This window comes from Ascaphus truei, chromosome 16 (assembly GCF_040206685.1).
Source record: "Ascaphus truei isolate aAscTru1 chromosome 16, aAscTru1.hap1, whole genome shotgun sequence".
Taxonomy (NCBI): Eukaryota; Metazoa; Chordata; class Amphibia; order Anura; family Ascaphidae; genus Ascaphus; species Ascaphus truei.
Window position 1 is genome coordinate 32,145,089 of NC_134498.1, and position 18,572 is coordinate 32,163,660.

At 40.0% G+C, this 18,572-nt stretch overlaps 2 protein-coding genes across 4 annotated transcripts; one reads left to right on the top strand and one right to left on the bottom strand.

The window, feature by feature from the left end:
* Positions 1-1,118: 1,118 nt before the first annotated feature.
* Positions 1,119-6,641, bottom strand: LOC142467375 (glutamine amidotransferase-like class 1 domain-containing protein 3, mitochondrial). 2 transcript variants are annotated; one of them, XM_075572992.1, is made up of 4 exons: positions 5,442-5,547; positions 3,425-3,596; positions 3,098-3,299; positions 1,119-1,699 (listed from the first exon to the last, which is right to left on the bottom strand). In XM_075572992.1, exons 1-4 carry the CDS (start codon positions 5,532-5,534, stop codon positions 1,507-1,509), a joined length of 660 nt encoding a protein of 219 aa, XP_075429107.1. In that variant the 5' UTR covers positions 5,535-5,547; the 3' UTR covers positions 1,119-1,506. The 2 variants fall into 2 exon arrangements, with proteins under 2 accessions (XP_075429107.1, XP_075429108.1); XM_075572993.1 differs by lacking the exon at positions 5,442-5,547 and adding an exon at positions 6,422-6,641 and having other exon boundaries at positions 1,123-1,699.
* Positions 6,642-10,538: 3,897 nt separating this feature from the next.
* Positions 10,539-16,649, top strand: LOC142467376 (glutamine amidotransferase-like class 1 domain-containing protein 3, mitochondrial). 2 transcript variants are annotated; one of them, XM_075572994.1, is made up of 4 exons: positions 10,539-10,770; positions 13,584-13,755; positions 13,881-14,082; positions 16,211-16,649. In XM_075572994.1, the coding sequence occupies exons 1-4, from the start codon at positions 10,663-10,665 to the stop codon at positions 16,401-16,403; spliced, it is 675 nt and encodes a 224-aa protein (XP_075429109.1). In that variant the 5' UTR covers positions 10,539-10,662; the 3' UTR covers positions 16,404-16,649. The 2 variants fall into 2 exon arrangements, with proteins under 2 accessions (XP_075429109.1, XP_075429110.1); XM_075572995.1 differs by lacking the exon at positions 10,539-10,770 and adding an exon at positions 11,637-11,721.
* Positions 16,650-18,572: the final 1,923 nt, after the last annotated feature.

Sequence of the window (18,572 nt, forward strand, 5' to 3'; positions counted from 1 at the left end):
TGTCCTTCCTCAGTTAAAATCCGAGCTACAGTCCTGGTCATTAGACTTCTAGATGGAAGTGTATATCTGGTAGCAAATGAAAAATAGCAATCTTTAAAAAAAATAAAAAATCTTTGTATACCCTTTGGGCAGGGCACATATTTGGTGATTATGTGAAATATATGCACCCAGATAAATAGGAGTAAAGAAACTTGGCCATCTCTATTAATTGTTTTAATTAGTGACAGCATTTATGTAATAACATAGATTATACGTTCTAATAAATTCCAACATGGGTCAATATTTCGCCTGTGTTTTGTTTATAATGTTTTCCCAGTAATTACAGACTTCTTAGAATGGATGAGTTAGACACAAGGGGGAACAGTCATCTCTCAGTGTTTGGCTATTCATTTTGATGAAAGAAGTGACTATTAAATGTTGTTTGAATTGTGAGTAGAAGCTACAATGAATTTTTATCCAATTACATTTTAGAAGCGGAGGGTTTAATGTATACCTGGCAGATTCCTATTGCACACGTGTACATATCTGTATATTCCGTGGCTGTGGTTCTGTATTGTTTACACACTATAGCAGGCTGTTTGAAATGTGAGTAGATATACTGTATTCTGAAACCAGGACGGTTTGTTTTTGTTATTACGTTACAAACGTAAGGGCCGATATACACTTTAATGTAACCACTTCAGGATAACTTAAAATGGGATCTTCAAAGAAAAAACTAAATAAAATAAGGAGCTTGTATTGTTTGTCACTCGGTTCAGCCGGCATTACGTAAGATACTAACACATTTGCATTGGTTGGAAGTTCATAATAGCAAAACTATGGCACTACATTAATAACATGACATTTAGGATGATATTTTTGCTGTAATTTGTACTGTGAGGAGTTTGTGTGACATTTTACCCACCACCAAGTGCATGTCTGGTATAGTTCTATAATGGGGGGAGGGGGTAAAGGGAGATTCAGTTCTTTGGCTCATTTGTATTTCTAAATACAGTATAGTTTCTATACCTCCAAAGTTAATTATTGAAGAATGTTTCAGGAAACCATATATACTATGTATGCATCCCCTTAAATGTTTATTTGTGTATCTTTGCCTCTCAAAAAATAATACTAATCTTAGAAAGTTGTCTTTATTAAACAGTTTTTTTTTACAAGATGCATTTCTGTAACCTTAGGTGCATGAATCAAAACGGATAACAGGAATTCATTTAAACAGCTGTTGACAGATATAAAGTTATTTCCCTGTATTTAATGTGTTTTTTTTACAAATGCTTTAGAAACAATGGGCTAGTGTTCCCACAGCCAGGGCTCAGCGGCTGCTTGCACAATAGAGTCTAAAATCTTTATTTACATGGGGGAATATAACCCACAAGACAAAAAATGGCACATCATAAATAACTTGCTCTAACTCGGTGCTTGACGCTGCTTATTCAACAACATTGCAATAATAATAACATATTATAATGGGATGACACTCATTAATTGTTCTTTCACTGCCAGAGTCATTTAAATGAGCTTAAGCACAGATTGGACCATTTCTCCAATGCCGTCATAGATCTCATGGATGGGGTTGTTGCCCATGAAGGCGCTGGTTGTAACCAGCTTGTTTTTTGCATCCACGTGGACTTCATTGACTTGCTTGTTGACATGTTCACAGCCAAGCTGCTTAATGACATTTGCTGTGCCCGCGTGTGGCCACCTGCAGAATAGAAAAAGAAAAAAATAATGGTTAAAAAATAAATATGATTTTTGATGATTTTCATGACATAGTTTGAGGATTTTTATTATATACTTTGAGGATTTTAAGTTGGGGTTGGAATCAGCAGCACCAGATTGGTGTGGGGTTTGGTTTTAATGATGTGGCAGGATAATTAGAGATGTTTTTTTTTTTTTTTTACCAGATTGGCATAACTTTGTTGTGTCTGGGTGAAAGCATGCAAATTTGCTGATTTTTTATTTTTTTAAATAACATTTTTTGTAAAAACTGCCAAAAAATTGGCAAGCATTAAAAGTCAAACTACATGGCAAAATCCAACACAGAAACACATGGCCCTTTTTATACTGCAATTTTCACTAAATTCTCGTTAAAGTTCCAAGATTTTACGGTCATCTGGATATAAAAATATAACTTGTGAGCACATTCACGTGTCTTGAGACAGGTCTGCAACACTGCTTTTCACCATTATCTCTGAGTGTTTCCACTGCAGCCAGGGATTCTGGGAAAGGATGTGCAAATGAGCACACCGTGTCAACTTTTACTTCATGTCCATTTTAACATCAAACCCCTATACCCCTATAACCTTATGCCTGCCATCAATTATATAATGTGTGATGGTTATCTGGCAAATTTAAAGACATTGGCACAACTCTAAGGGGATAATCCTTTATACACTGAAGTAGTGTGTTGGGATTTTTGATAGAAACCCGCCGTAGCGTCTGCTCTAACATATTGTACAATAAAGCCTTAAATGTAGCTGGACTGTGAGCATAAGCGTGCGCTCCCTAAGGCTGCGCTTATAGTGCCGGCGCCGGCGACGTCAGGCTGCGGTCACTGGAAAAATCAAATTGAGATGACTTCCAGTGATCGTGACCAAGCTGTCGCTGCGTTGCACCGTCACGTTTACTATAAGCGCACGCGATGGCGGCAATGCATTTGTTTTGACGCGATGTTGCGTTGCTGTCGCCGGCACTATAAGCGCAGCCTAAGGTTGATCATCTTAACATGCATGGTTCTCTGAGGCAGGAGGCAAATCAGCAATGGAGTCATGACTGCCCAGTCCAGGTATATGAAGTAAATGCTGCACACCTTAGAAAATGGTTCGAGTGATACAATTAGCGGTGCTCCCGCGCTTGAACGAAAGCCCAGGACACACGTGAAAACGAGAGGTAACTCTCAATGTATTACTTCCTGGTAAAACACGTTATAAATAAATGAATCGCAGGCTCTCAGCATGGCAGGGTGGCAAGGTATTTTGGTATTGAAGTTCTGCGTTGGTTTTGAAATGGCACTTTGGATGTGTTGGGGCGTTAAAGCTGTGGCTATGGTTATTTTGTGCATAAGGGAGAGGGGATATTAATAAGTTATATATTTACGTACTTTTCACATTCAGTATCACAGCCAACGGTCACTTCACACCCAGGAAGGATTTTAGCTGCCAGCACGGGTGAGATACAGCAGAGACCGATTGGTTTTTTGGCAGCATGAAATCCTTTTATAATTTCTTCAACAGCTGGTAACACTGTGCAGTCCTTTCCTTCCACAGCCCAGGAAGAAAGGTTTTTAGCAACTCCAAAGCCACCTGACCAGACATAAACAGAAAACCAAGTTAGTGATTCTGAAAGCACGAGTCCCACATCTTTACCGTATGTGCGAGTTTATTTAGACGTGGTGTGATATGCGCAGGTCTGCAGGAATACAGCTTACCTGGTATGATGAGTGCATCATAGTCCCTGACTCTTAGATCCTTAAGGTCTGTTATGTTTCCTCTTGCAATCCGGGCGCTCTCGGTCAGCACATTACGTTTCTCTTCTGTTGGCTGTCCTTTTATATGATCCACTACGTGCATCTGATCTATGTTGGGTGCAAAAAACACATTCTGTGGAGGGAAGGGTAAATAAATATGTCACCACAGTTACAAAGTCCCGGAGCTTCTAGATTCAGATGGGTATCTAACAATAAGTGGAATCTATAGCAGACACTGGTAACTTTTGCATGTATTTCCATTATGATAGAATCCCCGAGAGTATCTGCAATCTGCATATCTTCCACAAGTCCCCAAAACTGTTCTATTCCCCACATTGCCTCGTCATTCAGTGGTTAATCCGCAGGCAAAGGTTTTGGGTTGTGACATTCAAATGAACCCCCAGTATGCATGTTTAGGGTGTATTGTGCTTGCATACTTAAATTGGCAGGGGAATTTATATCCATAGTCAAACATTGACATATTTGGATTAAGATGTGTGAAATATATATACCCATACTGTTTATTGGGGATTAAAAAACACAATCTTTTTTTTTGTTGTTTTAAATATCTGTATGCTCTTTATTTATGATATTATTTTTGTACTGTAGTGAGAGACTTCCTGAACACTGTTTGATTTTATTGTATTTATTTATAAACATAGAGACTGGTATAGACCATAATTCAATTACTTCAAATAATCTTTGACGTAGTTGTTTAAATAATTAAATTAATAAGTATTTGTCATATAGTTCTGAAATATATATATATATATTATATAGGTACTTTTTTTGTTGTAAATTACTTAATGTATATATTTCTAAATGTTTGAGAATACTTCAACCCTTCTTCATCAATGAATGATGGCTGAGCATTAGGCTGAGTCTCCGCTGGCGCTGAGCGCGCTCCAAGCATGAGCGCCGGGTGTCCTGCATGTACGGGGGTGCGGGGGAGGGGGGGCATTGCGGGTAGTTGAGTGCGCGGGTAAGTATAAGTTTTTTGTTTAGCTAAGCTCCGATCGCGGGTGAGTGTGTGTGCACGCACACGAGCGCCCCGCGTGAGCGGGGACTTACTTATATCTATATATGCAAGTCCCCGCCGTAAGCGCCGCCCGCTCAGCGCTAGCGGGGACTTAGCCTTAGGGCTGTTATATACAGGATGCGGCCGCGCGTGCCTATGTGAACGCGCGTGCACGTGCCGCATGCTTTTCCTGTGTATAGAGCCGGGAGCTGCAGGTAATGTATATGTGTATATGTGTGTGTGTGTTTATATGTGTGTATATGTGTATATGTGTGTGTGTGTGTTTATATGTGTGTATATCTGTGTGCATGGGTTGTGTGACTGAAAGTAAGTCCTAAATAAGATTTTTTTAAAGAAAAAAAAAAGTTTAATAAATATTTTTTTTGTTTTGCATTCCTTGACACACACACATCCATACATAGATACATACACACATACACATCCATACAAACACACATCCACGCATACATACACACATACACACATACACACATACACACATCCACGCATGCATACATACACACACACAGACACACATCTATACAAACACACATCCACACATACACACACATCCACACATCCACACACACATACAAAAACACATCCACGCATACATACATATATACATACACACATACATACATACATACATACACACATACAAAAACACATCCACACATACACACATACATACATACATACATACATACATACATACATACATACATACACACATACAAAAACACATCCACACATACACACATACATACATACACACATACACACATACAAAAACACATCCACGCATACATACATACATACATACATACATACACACATACATACATACATACATACATACATACACACATACAAAAACACATCCACGCATACATACATACATACATACACACATACATACATACATACATACATACATAGACACACACATATACACACATTTGAGCGCAGGCAGCGGCGCGAAAAGATGATTTTCCTCATCTTCGCCGCTGTCTGTCGGCTCCCCTCTCCCTGCCGTGCGCGCGCGGCCATTGTATAGAAAGGATGACTGACGTCAGCCAACTAAAAATCCGCGTGTGCGCACGGCGTGGCACGCGCCCGGCCCTATAGAACATAAAACTAGACATTAGGAAAGGTGTCCGAGTCCCTTGTGGGATAACCGCAGCTTGTACATCAAAACCCAGCCCCTGTATGTCATTATCATGTCGCCTTTTGTCTTAAAACCACACCCCTCACATCATTACAATGCTCCCAGCAGATCCAGAGTGGGGGACCCTATACAACTTGTCATATAGGGGAAGGCTGGGAAGGCTGGCAAGGGGGGGGGAGTGGGCAGAGGGGAAATTGTCCCCCAGGCCAGTCCTGTTTGCAGGCATGCGAGTCGCTCTCTGCTTTGCAGTAACTGCTGCTGCCCTGGGACTTGGCTTTGTTCCCATAGCAGGCAGTAGGCCGGGCCCAGCCCCAGTCTGCAGCAGGAGCTGAGAGAGCTGGGGGCTGAGCTAACAGTGCAGCTGGAGCACAGGAGTTGGTGGGATCAAGGCACGGAGGCCTGCCCTTGCCGGAAGCTTGGGGCTAACAAAATGGTGTGTGTGTGTCATGCTTGTGTGTGTGGCATACTTGTGCATGAGGTATGTATGTGTGTCTATAGCATGTGCACGTGTGTGTGTGTGTGTGTGTGTGTGTGTGTGTGTGTGTGTGTGTGTGTGTGTGTGTGTGTGTGTGTGTGTATGGCACGCTTGTGCATGAGGGTTTTTATGAGGTGTACAGTATATGGGATATGTGTATATATGATGCATACATACACACACTGCTGTGAGGCGCTATGTACACTAATGGTACTATATAAATAAAGACAGACAGACATACAACCTGCAAACATACATGTGCCACTGCATGGCAAGGAAAGGGAATTCTTTTACCTGAGCTCCGGCTCTGCTCAGATGCACAAAGACAGCCGATGATTCGTGTATTTCACTTCCATCATAAACCCCACAGCCAGAGAGGATCACAGCCACCTTCGGAGACATGATTTCCAGGGAGTGAGTAGTTCCGCCACACACAGCACAGTAAGGGAGAGGAAACGCTTTGCTGCAGGTAGTGCCCTGTGCCTGTGCCCTGGGCTTATATACAGAGCACAGAGGGAAAAGGTGTGGGAGGTATACTGTATACAGGACGGTATGTGGGAGGATCCTGTCTATAAGGAAGTTTCCCTGTGTTTTACCTTAACAGCAGTTACTGACCTCACTGAAATATACTTCCCCATGTTAAGCAATTGAATGTGCTCGTATTTCCTCCCCTACTTGTTACGTGACGATTAATATACATCTATAGAGCACACTATAAATAATTAATAATAATAATACATTATTTACATTTGTAATCTTTCTGATGTGTTTGTTATTTATTGTAGTGTTAATGATACTATAACGAATTGTTTTTTTTTCCATTATCCTTTCCGCAGAGTTACAAATGTAACCAACAGAAACGATTTGGAAATACAAAGCTAAAGGATTGAGTTTGGGATTGTTACTACAGAAGGAAATGACTCCTATGGGTGTTACTTTAGGAGGAAGTTTGCTTGTGTTTCAAATGAATGAACTCTAACGATATATTTGTACAATTTTGGGCACCAATCCTTAAAAAAGACTAGTTATGGAACTAGAGAGAGTGCACCGAAGAGCCACCAAATTAATAAAGGGGATGGACAATCTAACTTATGAGGAGAGGCTAGCTAAATTAGATTTATTTACATTAGAAAAGAGGCGTCTAAGAGGGGATATGATAACTATATACAAATATATTCAGGGACAGTACAAGGAGCTTTCAAAAGAACTATTCCTCCCACGGGCAGTACTAAGGACTCTGGGCCATCCCTTAAGGTTGGAGGAAAGGAAATTTCACCAGCAACAAAGGAAAGGGTCCTTGACAGTAAGGGCAGTTACTATGTGGAATTCCTTACCCATGGAGACTGTAATGGCAGATACAATAGATTTGTTCAAAAAAGGTTGGACATCTTTTTAGATAGGAAAGGTATACAGGGATATACCAAATAAGTATACATGGGAAGGATGTTGATCCAGGGATTAATCCGATTGCCAATTCTTGGAGTCAGGAAGGAATTTATTTTTCCCCTTATGATATATCATTGGATGATATGACTCTGGGGTTTTTTGTTTGCCTTCCTCTGGATCAATAAGTAAGTATAGATATAGGATAAATTATCTGTCGTCTAAATTTAGCATAGGTTGAACTTGATGGACCTACGTCTTTTTTCAACCTCATCTACTATGTAACTATGTAACTATGTAACTATATTACTGACCTCATTTTAAAGATGCAATGCAAGCAGTTAAAAAAATATATATTTTTTTGTATGCAGCCTTTAATTACCTTTATTGAAAACGAATTACTGTACCTTAGCTGCTGATGGATTCGTTGTCCCTTGATCAGCAAAGGTCCGGCTTCCCAGGGTTCACTAAATGGCCGCTTTTCACTTTCAATCAATCCTTCAGTCATTGTAACTCATCAGCTACAATGTATTCTTATATTACCAAGGTAACATTATCTATTGTTACAGTTTGCAGCTCAAACTGCTGGGAATATTGTAACAAATTATCACACGCAGGAAAGTGTTGGAAAGATCTTACACTGCTGGGGAAGTGTGGTAAACCCGCTATAGAAATCAAAGGACGCTCAGTGTATTAAAACTCATTCAAATGGCATTTACAGTAGAATTGAAATAAAAAACGTAGTAAGTATTATATAATACCACAGAACTGATTTATTAAAACAAAACACACATGTAGGATATTGCTGGAATTCTCTCGTAAGAACATTCTTTGGCAATGAGTATTAATCAGTGTGCAAAGGATAAGAAGAAAGAATACAAATGTATAATAATACATAAATGAAGGCAGCGGTGCGCAAACTGGGGGGGTGGGAGATTTTTGTAGGGGGCCACGTTGGTTTCAGAGGCCCCGCGCTCTTCCCCACGACACAGTGGGATGCCTCTGCAAACTATTACTTATCGAGATTCAGACGAATGCTGAAGCATCGCCTTGGCAACGCGGGTTCACGTGACGTCACACGACCCCGTGGTGTCATTTAACTCAGGGAACTGAGGTAAGGGGGGCGCGAGCACCGGGGGCAGCAAGCAGGGGGGGGGGGGCAGCGGCAAAAGTTTGCGCCCCCCACAATTAAGGAATGCATCATTTAGTTCAGAACTGCCATCATCAGAAATACATTTTGAATTAGATGTGTAACCCATAATATTTGGTCATTAAAAAAAAAGCAAATTTTTTGCTGGTCACTTTTAATAGAGTGATCCATACCTTCCTTTTTAGGCAATCTCACTGCAAAGAGATCGGCCTATAGTGTTAAGGAGCGTATAGAAACGGCTGGTAGGGAGCACAATTCTGTTCTCTGTAATGCAAGAATACTAGGAAAACGCTGTATCTGATTCCGCGCGGTGGGACGAGCGAGTAAACTTTGCTGTTATTATGTGTGCATAGTCAGTGTTCGTTTTTACCTGAAACCTTACAAGCCGGGTTCTAAACCCAATCAGCAGCTTTTATCAAGAAAATAATAATAAATAAACAATATTCCCAGCAGTTTGAGCTGCAAACGGTAACAATAGATAATGTTACCTTGGTAATATAAGAATACATTGTAGCTGATGAGTTACAGTGACTGAAGGATTGATTGAAACTGAAAAGCGGCCATTTAGTGAACCCTGGGAAGCTGGATCTTTGCTGATCAAGGGACAACGAATCCATCAGCAGCTAAGGTACAGTAATTCGTTTTAAATAAAGGTAATTAAAGATTGCATACAAAAAAAAAGGATATTTTTTTAACTGCTTGCATTGCATCTTTAAAATGAGGTCAGTAATATAGTTACATAGTTACATAGTAGATGAGGTTGAAAAAAGACGTAGGTGCATCAAGTTCAACCTATGCTAAATTTAGACAACAGATAATTTATCCTATATCTATACTTACTTATTGATCCAGAGGAAGGCAAACAAAAAACCCCAGAGTCATATCATCCAATGATATATCATAAGGGGAAAAATTAATTCCTTCCTGACTCCAAGAATTGGCAATCAGATTAATCCCTGGATCAACATCCTTCCCATGTATACTTATTTGGTATATCCCTGTATACCTTTCCTATCTAAAAAGATGTCCAACCTTTTTTGAACAAATCTATTGTATCTGCCATTACAGTCTCCATGGGTAATGAATGCCACATAGTAACTGCCCTTACTGTAAAGAACCCTTTCCTTTGTTGCCGGTGAAATCTCCTTTCCTCCAACCTTAAGGGATGCCCCTGAGTCCTTGTTACTGCCCCTGGGATGAGTAGTTCTTTTGAAAGCTCCTTGTACTGTCCCTGAATATATTTGTATATAGTTATCATATCCCCTCTTAGACGCCTCTTTTCTAATGTAAATAAATCTAATTTAGCCTCTCCTCATAAATTAGATTGTCCATCCCCTTTATTAATTTGGTGGCTCTTCTCTGCACTCTCTCGAGTTCCATAATGTCTTTTCTTAGGATTGGTGCCCAAAATTGTACAAATATATCGTTAGAGTTCATTCATTTGAAACACAAGCAAACTTCCTCCTAATGTAACACCCATAAGAGTCATTTCCTTCTGCAGTAACAATCCCAAACTCAATCCTTTAGCTTTTTATTTCCAAATCGTTTCTGTTGGTTACATTTGTAACTCTGTGGAAAGGATAATGGAAACAAAACTATTATTTATAGTATCATTAACACTACAATAAATAACAAACACATCAGAAAGATTACAAATTTAAATAATGTATTATTATTATTAATTATTTATAGTGTGCTCTATAGATGTATATTAATCATCAAGTAAGAAGTAGGGGAGGAAATACAAGCACATTCAATTGCTTAACATGGGGAAGTTTCTGTCAGTGAGGTCAGTAACTGCTGTTAAGGTAAAGCACAGCGAAACTTCCTTGTAGACAAGATCCTCCCACATACCGTCCTGTATACAGTATACCTCCCACACCTTTTCCCTCTGTGCTCTGTATATAAGCTCAGGGCACAGGCACAGGGCACTACCTGCAGCAAAGCGTTTCCTCTCCCTTACTGTGCTGTGTGTGGCGGAACTCCTCACTCCCTGGAAATCATGTCTCCGAAGGTGGCTGTGATCCTCTCTGGCTGTGGGGTTTATGATGGAAGTGAAATACACGAATCATCGGCTGTCTTTGTGCATCTGAGCAGAGCCGGAGCTCAGGTAAAAGAATTCCCTTTCCTTGTCATGCAGTGGCACATGTATGTTTGCAGGTTGTATGTATGTATGTCTGTCTTTATTTATATAGTACCATTAGTGTACATAGCGCCTTACAGCAGTGTGTGTATATATATATATATACACACCCCATATGTATGCATCATATACACACATATCCCATATACTGTACACCTCATACAAACCTCATGCACAAGCGTGCCATATACACACACACACACACACACACACACACACACACACACACACGTGCACATGCTATAGACACACATACATACCTCATACACAAGCATGACACACACACTACTTTGTTAGCCCCAAGCTTCCGGCAAGGGCAGGCCTCCGTGCCTTGATCCCACCAACTCCTGTGCTCCAGCTGCACTGTTAGCTCAGCCCCCAGCTCTCTCAGCTCCTGCTGCAGACTGGGGCAGGGCCCGGCCTACTGCCTGCTATGGGAACAAAGCCAAGTCCCAGGGCAGCAGCAGTTACTGCAAAGCAGAGAGCGGCTCGCATGCCTGCAAACAGGACTGGCCTGGGAGACAATTTCCCCTTTGCCCACTCCCCCCCCTTGCCTGCCTGCCCCTGTATGCAGAGTTGTACAGGGTCCCCCACTCTGGATCTGCTGGGAGCATTGTACTGATGTGAGGGGTGTGGTTTTAAGACAAAAGGCGACATGATAATGACATACAGGGGCTGGGTTTTGATGTACAAGCTGCGGTTATCCCACAAGGGACTCGGACACCTTTCCTAATGTCTAGTTTTATGTTCTATAGCGCCGAGCGCGTGCTACGCCGTGCGCACACACGGATTTTTAGTTGACGTCAGTCATCCTTTCTATACAATGGCCGCGCGCGCGCACGGCAGGGGGAGGGGAGGCGACAGACAGCGGCGAAGATGAGGAAAATTATTTCTTCACGCCGCTGCCTGCGCTCAAATGTATGCATGTGTGTGTCTATATATGTATGTATGTATGTGTGTGTCTATGTATGTATGTATGTATGTATGTATGTATGTATGTGTGTATGTATGTATGTGTGTATGTAAGTATGTGTGTGTGTGTGTGTGTGTGTGTGTATGTAGGTATGTATGTATGTGTTTTTGTATGTGTGTATGTGTGTATGTGTGTATGTGTGTGTGGATGTGTGTATGTATGTATGTATGTGTGGATGTGTGTGTGTATGTATGTATGTATGTATGTATGTATGTATGTATGTATGTGTTTTTGTATGTGTGTATGTGTGTATGTGTATGTATGTGTGGATGTGTGTGTGTATGTGTGTTTGTATGGATGTGTGTGTGTCAAGGATTGCAAAACAAAAAATAAATATTTATTAAACTTTTTCTTTTTCTTTAAAAAATCTTATTAAGGACTTACTTTCAGTCACACAACCCATGCACACACATATACACACATATACACACATATAAACACACACATATACACACATATACACACATATAAACACACACACACATATACACACATATAAACACACACACACATATACACACATATACACACATATAAACACACACACACATATACACACATACACACACACACACATATACACACATATAAACACATATAAACACACACACACACATACACACACATATACACACATATACACACACACACACACACATATACACACATATAAACACACATACACACATATACATTACCTGCAGCTCCCGGCTCTATACACAGGAAAAGGATGCGGCACGTGCACACGCGTTCACATATATACAGCATGCGGCCGCGCGTGCCTAACAGCCCTAAGGCTAAGTCCCCGCTAGCGCTGAGCGGGAGGCGCTTGCGGCGGGGACTTGCATATATAGATATAAGTAAGTCCCCGCTCACGCGGGGCGCTCGTGCGCATGCACACACACTCACCCGCGATCGGAGCTTAGCTAAACAAAAAACCTATACTTACCCGCGCACTCAACTACCCGCAATGTCCCCCCTCCCCCGCACCCCCGTACACGCAGGACACCCGGCGCTCATGCTTGGAGCGCGCTCAGCGCCAGCGGGGACTCAGCCTAATGCTCAGCCATCATTCATTGATGAAGAAGGGTTGAAGTATTCTCAAACATTTAGAAATATATACATTAAGTAATTTACAACAAAAAAAGTACCTATATAATATATATATATATATATATATTTCAGAACTATATGACAAATACTTATTAATTTAATTATTTAAACAACTACGTCAAAGATTATTTGAAGTAATTGAATTATGGTCTATACCAGTCTCTATGTTTGTAAATAAATACAATAAATTCAAACAGTGTTCAGGAAGTCTCCCACTACAGTACAAAAATAATATCATAAATAAAGAGAATATAGATATTTAAAACAAAAAAAAAAAGATTGTGTTTTTTAATCCCCAATATACAGTATGGGTATACAGTATGTATTTCACACACTTAATCCAAATATGTCAATGTTTGACTATGGATATAAATTCCCCTGCCAATTTAAGTATGCAAGCACCATACACCCTAAACATGCATACTGGGGGTTCATTTGAATGTCACAACCCAAAACCTTTGCCTGTGGATTAACCACTGAATGACGAGGCAATGTGGGGAATAGAACAGTTTTGGGGACTTGTGGAAGATATGCAGATTGCAGATACTCTCGGGGATTCTATCATAATGGAAATACATGCAAAAGTTACCAGTGTCTGCTATAGATTCCACTTATTGTTAGATACCCATCTGAATCTAGAAGCTCCGGGACTTTGTAACTGTGGTGACATATTTATTTACCCTTCCCTCCACAGAATGTGTTTTTTGCACCCAACATAGATCAGATGCACGTAGTGGATCATATAAAAGGACAGCCAACAGAAGAGAAACGTAATGTGCTGACCGAGAGCGCCCGGATTGCAAGAGGAAACATAACAGACCTTAAGGATCTAAAAGTCAGGGACTATGATGCACTCATCATACCAGGTAAACTGTATTCCTGCAGACATGCGCATATCACACCATGTCTAAATAAACTCACACATAAGGTAAAGATGTGGGACTCGTGTTTTCAGAATCACTAACTTGGTTTTCTGTTTATGTCTGGTCAGGTGGCTTTGGAGTTGCTAAAAACCTTTCTTCCTGGGCTGTGGAAGGAAAGGACTGCACAGTGTTACCAGCTGTTGAAGAAATTATAAAAGGATTTCATGCTGCCAAAAAACCAATCGGTCTCTGCTGTATCTCACCCGTGCTGGCAGCTAAAATCCTTCCTGGGTGTGAAGTGACCGTTGGCTGTGATACTGAATGTGAAAAGTATGTAAATATATAACTTATTAATGTCCCATATCCCCTCTTCCTTATACACAAAATAACCATAGCTGCAGCTTTAACACCCAAACACATCCAAATTGCCATTTCAAACACAACGCAGAACTTAAATATACGGAAATACCTTGCCACACTGCCATGGTGAGAGCCTGCGACTCATTTATTTATAACATGTGTTACCAGGAAGTAATTCATTGAGAGTCACCTCTCGTTTTCACGTATGTCCTGGGCATTCATGACTCCATTGCTGATTTGCCATCTGCCTCAGAGAACCATGCATGTTAAGATTATCCACCTTAGGCTGCGCTTATAGTGCTGGCGACAACGATGCAACATCGCATCAAAACAAATGCACTGCCGCCGTCGCGTGCGCTTATAGTAAACGCAACGGCGCGACGGCTTGGTCGCGATCGCTGAAAGTCATCTCAATTTGATTTTTCCAGTGACCGCAGCCTGACGTCGCCGGCACTATAAGCGCGGCCTAAGGGAGCGCACGCTTATGCTCACAGCCCAGCTACATTTAAGGCTTTATTGTACAATATGTTAGAGCACACGCTACGGCGGGTTTCTATCAAAAATCCCAGCAGACTACTTCAGTGTATAAAGGATTATCCCCTTAGAGTTGTGCCAATGTCTTTAAAAGTGCCAGATAATCATCACACATTATGTAATGGATGGCAGGCATACGCTTATAGGGGTTCCATGTTAAAATGGGCATGAAGTAAAAGGTGACACGGTGTGCTCATTTGCATGTCATTTCCCAGAATCCCTGGTTGCAATGGAAACACTCAGAGATAATGGTGAAAAGCCGTGTTGCAGACCTGTCTCAGACATGTGAATGTGCTCAAACGTGATATTTAGATAACCGTAAAATCTTGCAACTTTAACGAGAATGTAGTGAAAATTGCAGTATAAAAAGGGCCATGTGTTTCTGTGTTGGATTTTGCCATGTAGTTTGACTTTTAATGCTTGCCAATTTTTTTGCAGTTTTTAAAAAAAATAATATTTAAAAAGAAAATCAGCACATTTGCATGCTTCCCACAGACACAAAAAAGTTATGCCATACTGGTAACAAATATATACAGCTCTAATTATACTACCACATCATTAAAACCAAACCCCACACCAATCTGGAAATGCCGTTTCCAACCCCAACTTAAAACCATCAAAGAATATAATTAAAATCCTCAAACTATGTCATGAAAATCATCAAAAATCATATTTATTTTTTAACCGTATTTTTTTCTTTTTCCTTTTTTATGTATTTTTTAATTATATTTATATTTTATTTTGTGTAAAGCCAATAATCAATCAGTCCTCCTCACCCATGGGAAATAACAAAACTCTAGAGACGTTGGGAGGGAGGGTTTAGACTCAATCACAAGGCAAAAGGGAGGGCTCATTACAACTCCCCTCCACTACAGTATATACCACCCAATGTTCCTACATACAAAATGAAACATTATTCGATGTCACCATTAGTAACTAGGTGGGGAGTAGAGAACCCAATAGTCTTGGCACTCCTCCTGCCACACAGATTATATTGGTTTGTTTGTATTAGACTACAGAAAATGTTAAAATTAAAAAAACACATACTATAATTAGCCAGATATCTGGGATTCAAATTAAGTAATCACGTTTCCACTAGCATTTTTATCTTATTTTGAATAATTCCAAATATTGTTCCAACTGGGATTCTCAGATGTATACAATTCCCAATTCTTTCGTTTAACAATCCTGAAAAAAAACAATATTTTTTTAGGATTTCTTTAAAATAGAAAACTATTGGAATAACATATGATCAGAATAAATAAAGGAAAAGTTAAAGCAACCTAGGGGGGGGGGGGACTTGGGGGTAATACAATTGGGCAGGATAAGAGATCTTTTAAATTATTTTTTTTCTAAATAAATAAACTTTTACAAAAACAGTCAACACATTATCTGCACCTGTGTGGGCATCATTTTCACATATAAAGTAGGAAGTGCCCTGATATGAAGACTACCCGGAATTTTAATTAATTGTTAAGGTTCTACAACCTACTTCCTATATCATTGAAAATTTAATATTATATTGTCCTCCGTGTAATGTTGTTCACTTGTCTCAATTCTGCAGGTGGCCACACGCAGGCACAGCAAATGTCATTAAGCAGCTTGGCTGTGAACATGTCAACAAGCAAGTCAATGAAGTCCACGTGGATGCAAAAAACAAGCTGGTTACAACCAGCGCCTTCATGGGCAACAGCCCCATCCATGAGATCTATGACGGCATTGGAGAAATGGTCCAGTCTGTGCTTAAGCTCATTTAAATGACTGTGGCAGTGAAAGAACAATTAATGAGTGTCATCCCATTATAATATGTTATTATTATTGCAATGTTATTGAATAAGCACCATGAAGCATTTGTAAAACAACACATCAAATACAGGGAAAATAACTTTATATCTGTCAACAGCTGTTTAAATGAATTCCTGTTATCCGTTTTGATTCATGCACTAAGGTTTTAGAAATGCATCTTGTAAAAAAAACTATTTAATAAAGATAACTTTCTAAGATTAGTGTTATTTTTTGAGAGGCAGAGATAAAAAATAAAAAATATATTTTTAAGGGGATGCACACAAAGTATATATGGTTTCCTGAAACATTCTTCAATAATCAACTTTGGAGGTATAGAAACTATACTGTATCTAGAAATACAAATGAGCCAATTAACTGAATCTCCCTTTACCCCCTCCCCCCATTATAGAACTATACCAGACATGCACTTGGTGGTGGGTAAAATGTCACGCAAACTCCTCACAGTACAAATTACAGCAAAAATGTCATCCAAAATGTCATTTTATTAATGTAGTGCCATAGTTTTGCTATTATGAACTTCCAACCGATGCTAATGTGTTAGTATCTTACGTAATGCCGGCTGAACCGAGTGACATCTCCATATTTTATTTAGTTTGTTCTTTGAAGAACACATTTTAAGTTATCCTGAAGTGGTTACATTAAAGTGTATATCGGCCTTAACGTTTGTAACGTAATAACAAAAACAGACCGTCCTGGTTTCAGAATACTCAATTTCAAACAGTCTGCTATAGTGTGTAAACAATACAGAAACACAGCCACAGAATATACAGATATGTACACGTGTGCAATAGGAATCAGCCAGGTATACATTAAACCTCCGCTTCTAAAATGTAATTGGATAAAAAGAAGCAAGTATTGGTTCATTGTAGCTTCTACTCACAATTCAAACAACATTTAAAGCTGCAGTTCCAGCTGCCGTTTAAAAATATATATTTTTCCCCATTCAATATGTGCATCAATACAATCTGCACACTGTCAAGGGATTAGCTAAATTGCAGATCGATCCGTTCTCCTGTAATCGATCGCTTGGTCAGGGTTATTTAATTCAGTTCTTGCACAGCATTCTGGGCAATGTAGTTCTGGAATATGATTGACTGGGCAGTTACTAGATACAATTGGTTCACTGCTAGAGAGAGGGCGGGGCTCAAGAGCCAGAGCCTATCCGAAAGAGAAGGGGGCTGTCACTTTTGAAATGCTTCCTACATTAGAAACATTAAAAAACGTCTTTAAAACATTCTTTATTTTTAATTTTTCAAATGCTACAAGTATTTTCTCATAGTACAGTACTGATTATTTTTTTTTAAAACACACATGTAGGACATTGCTTGAACTGCTGCTTTAATAGTGTAAAATAAAATTATTATTAATAAAATCAGGTCATAAATATTCACTTTTTTCAAAAAAATGAATAGCCAAACACAGAGATGACTGTTCCCCCTTTTGTCAAACTCATCCATTCTAAGAAGTCTGTAATTACTGGGAAAATATTATAAACAAACCACAGGCGGAATATTGATTCAAGTTGGAATTTATTAGCACGTATAATCTATGTTATTACTTAAATGCTGGCACTAATTAAAACAATTAATAGAGATGGCCAAGTTTCTTTACTCCTTTTTATCTGGGTGCATATATTTCACATAATCACCAAATATGTGCCCTGCCCAAAGGGTATACAAAGATATACACTTCCATCTAGAAGTCTAATGACCAGGACTGAAGCTCAGATTTTGCCTGAGGTAGGGCATTTTGGCTTGCTGGTGGGGGCAATAATTTGGCAGTGGTGAATAGTGAAACATAGGGGTGAACAGCACAACATGTGGAGAAGAGTGACACAACAGGGGAAGAGGGTAACACACCGGGGGGAAGAGTGTGACACACCAGGTGGAGAGTGTGACATACCGGGGGGAGAGTGTGACACACCAGGGGGAGCGTGTGACATACCAGGGGGAGAGTGTGACACACCAGGGGGAGAGTGTGACACACCGGGGGGAGAGTGTGGCACACCGGGGGAAGAGTGTGACATGATGCAGGGTGTGACATTGGGGAAAAGTTTGATATTAGGGGAGCTGTGACCTAGGGTACGTGTGACTTAGGCAAGAGTGTAATGCATTGGGAAG

Excerpts from the sequence above, each read along its gene's own strand:
- LOC142467376 (XM_075572994.1), top strand. The coding sequence starts at position 10,663 with ATGTCTCCGAAGGTGGCTGTGATCCTCTCTGGCTGTGGGGTTTATGAT. Across the intron at positions 10,771-13,583 it reads TGAGCAGAGCCGGAGCTCAG|AATGTGTTTTTTGCACCCAA; the intron begins GTAAAAGAATTC and ends TTCCCTCCACAG. Across the intron at positions 13,756-13,880 it reads TGATGCACTCATCATACCAG|GTGGCTTTGGAGTTGCTAAA; the intron begins GTAAACTGTATT and ends ATGTCTGGTCAG.
- LOC142467375 (XM_075572993.1), bottom strand. The coding sequence starts at position 6,529 with ATGTCTCCGAAGGTGGCTGTGATCCTCTCTGGCTGTGGGGTTTATGAT. Across the intron at positions 3,300-3,424 it reads TGATGCACTCATCATACCAG|GTGGCTTTGGAGTTGCTAAA; the intron begins GTAAGCTGTATT and ends ATGTCTGGTCAG. Across the intron at positions 1,700-3,097 it reads TGTGATACTGAATGTGAAAA|GTGGCCACACGCGGGCACAG; the intron begins GTACGTAAATAT and ends TCTATTCTGCAG.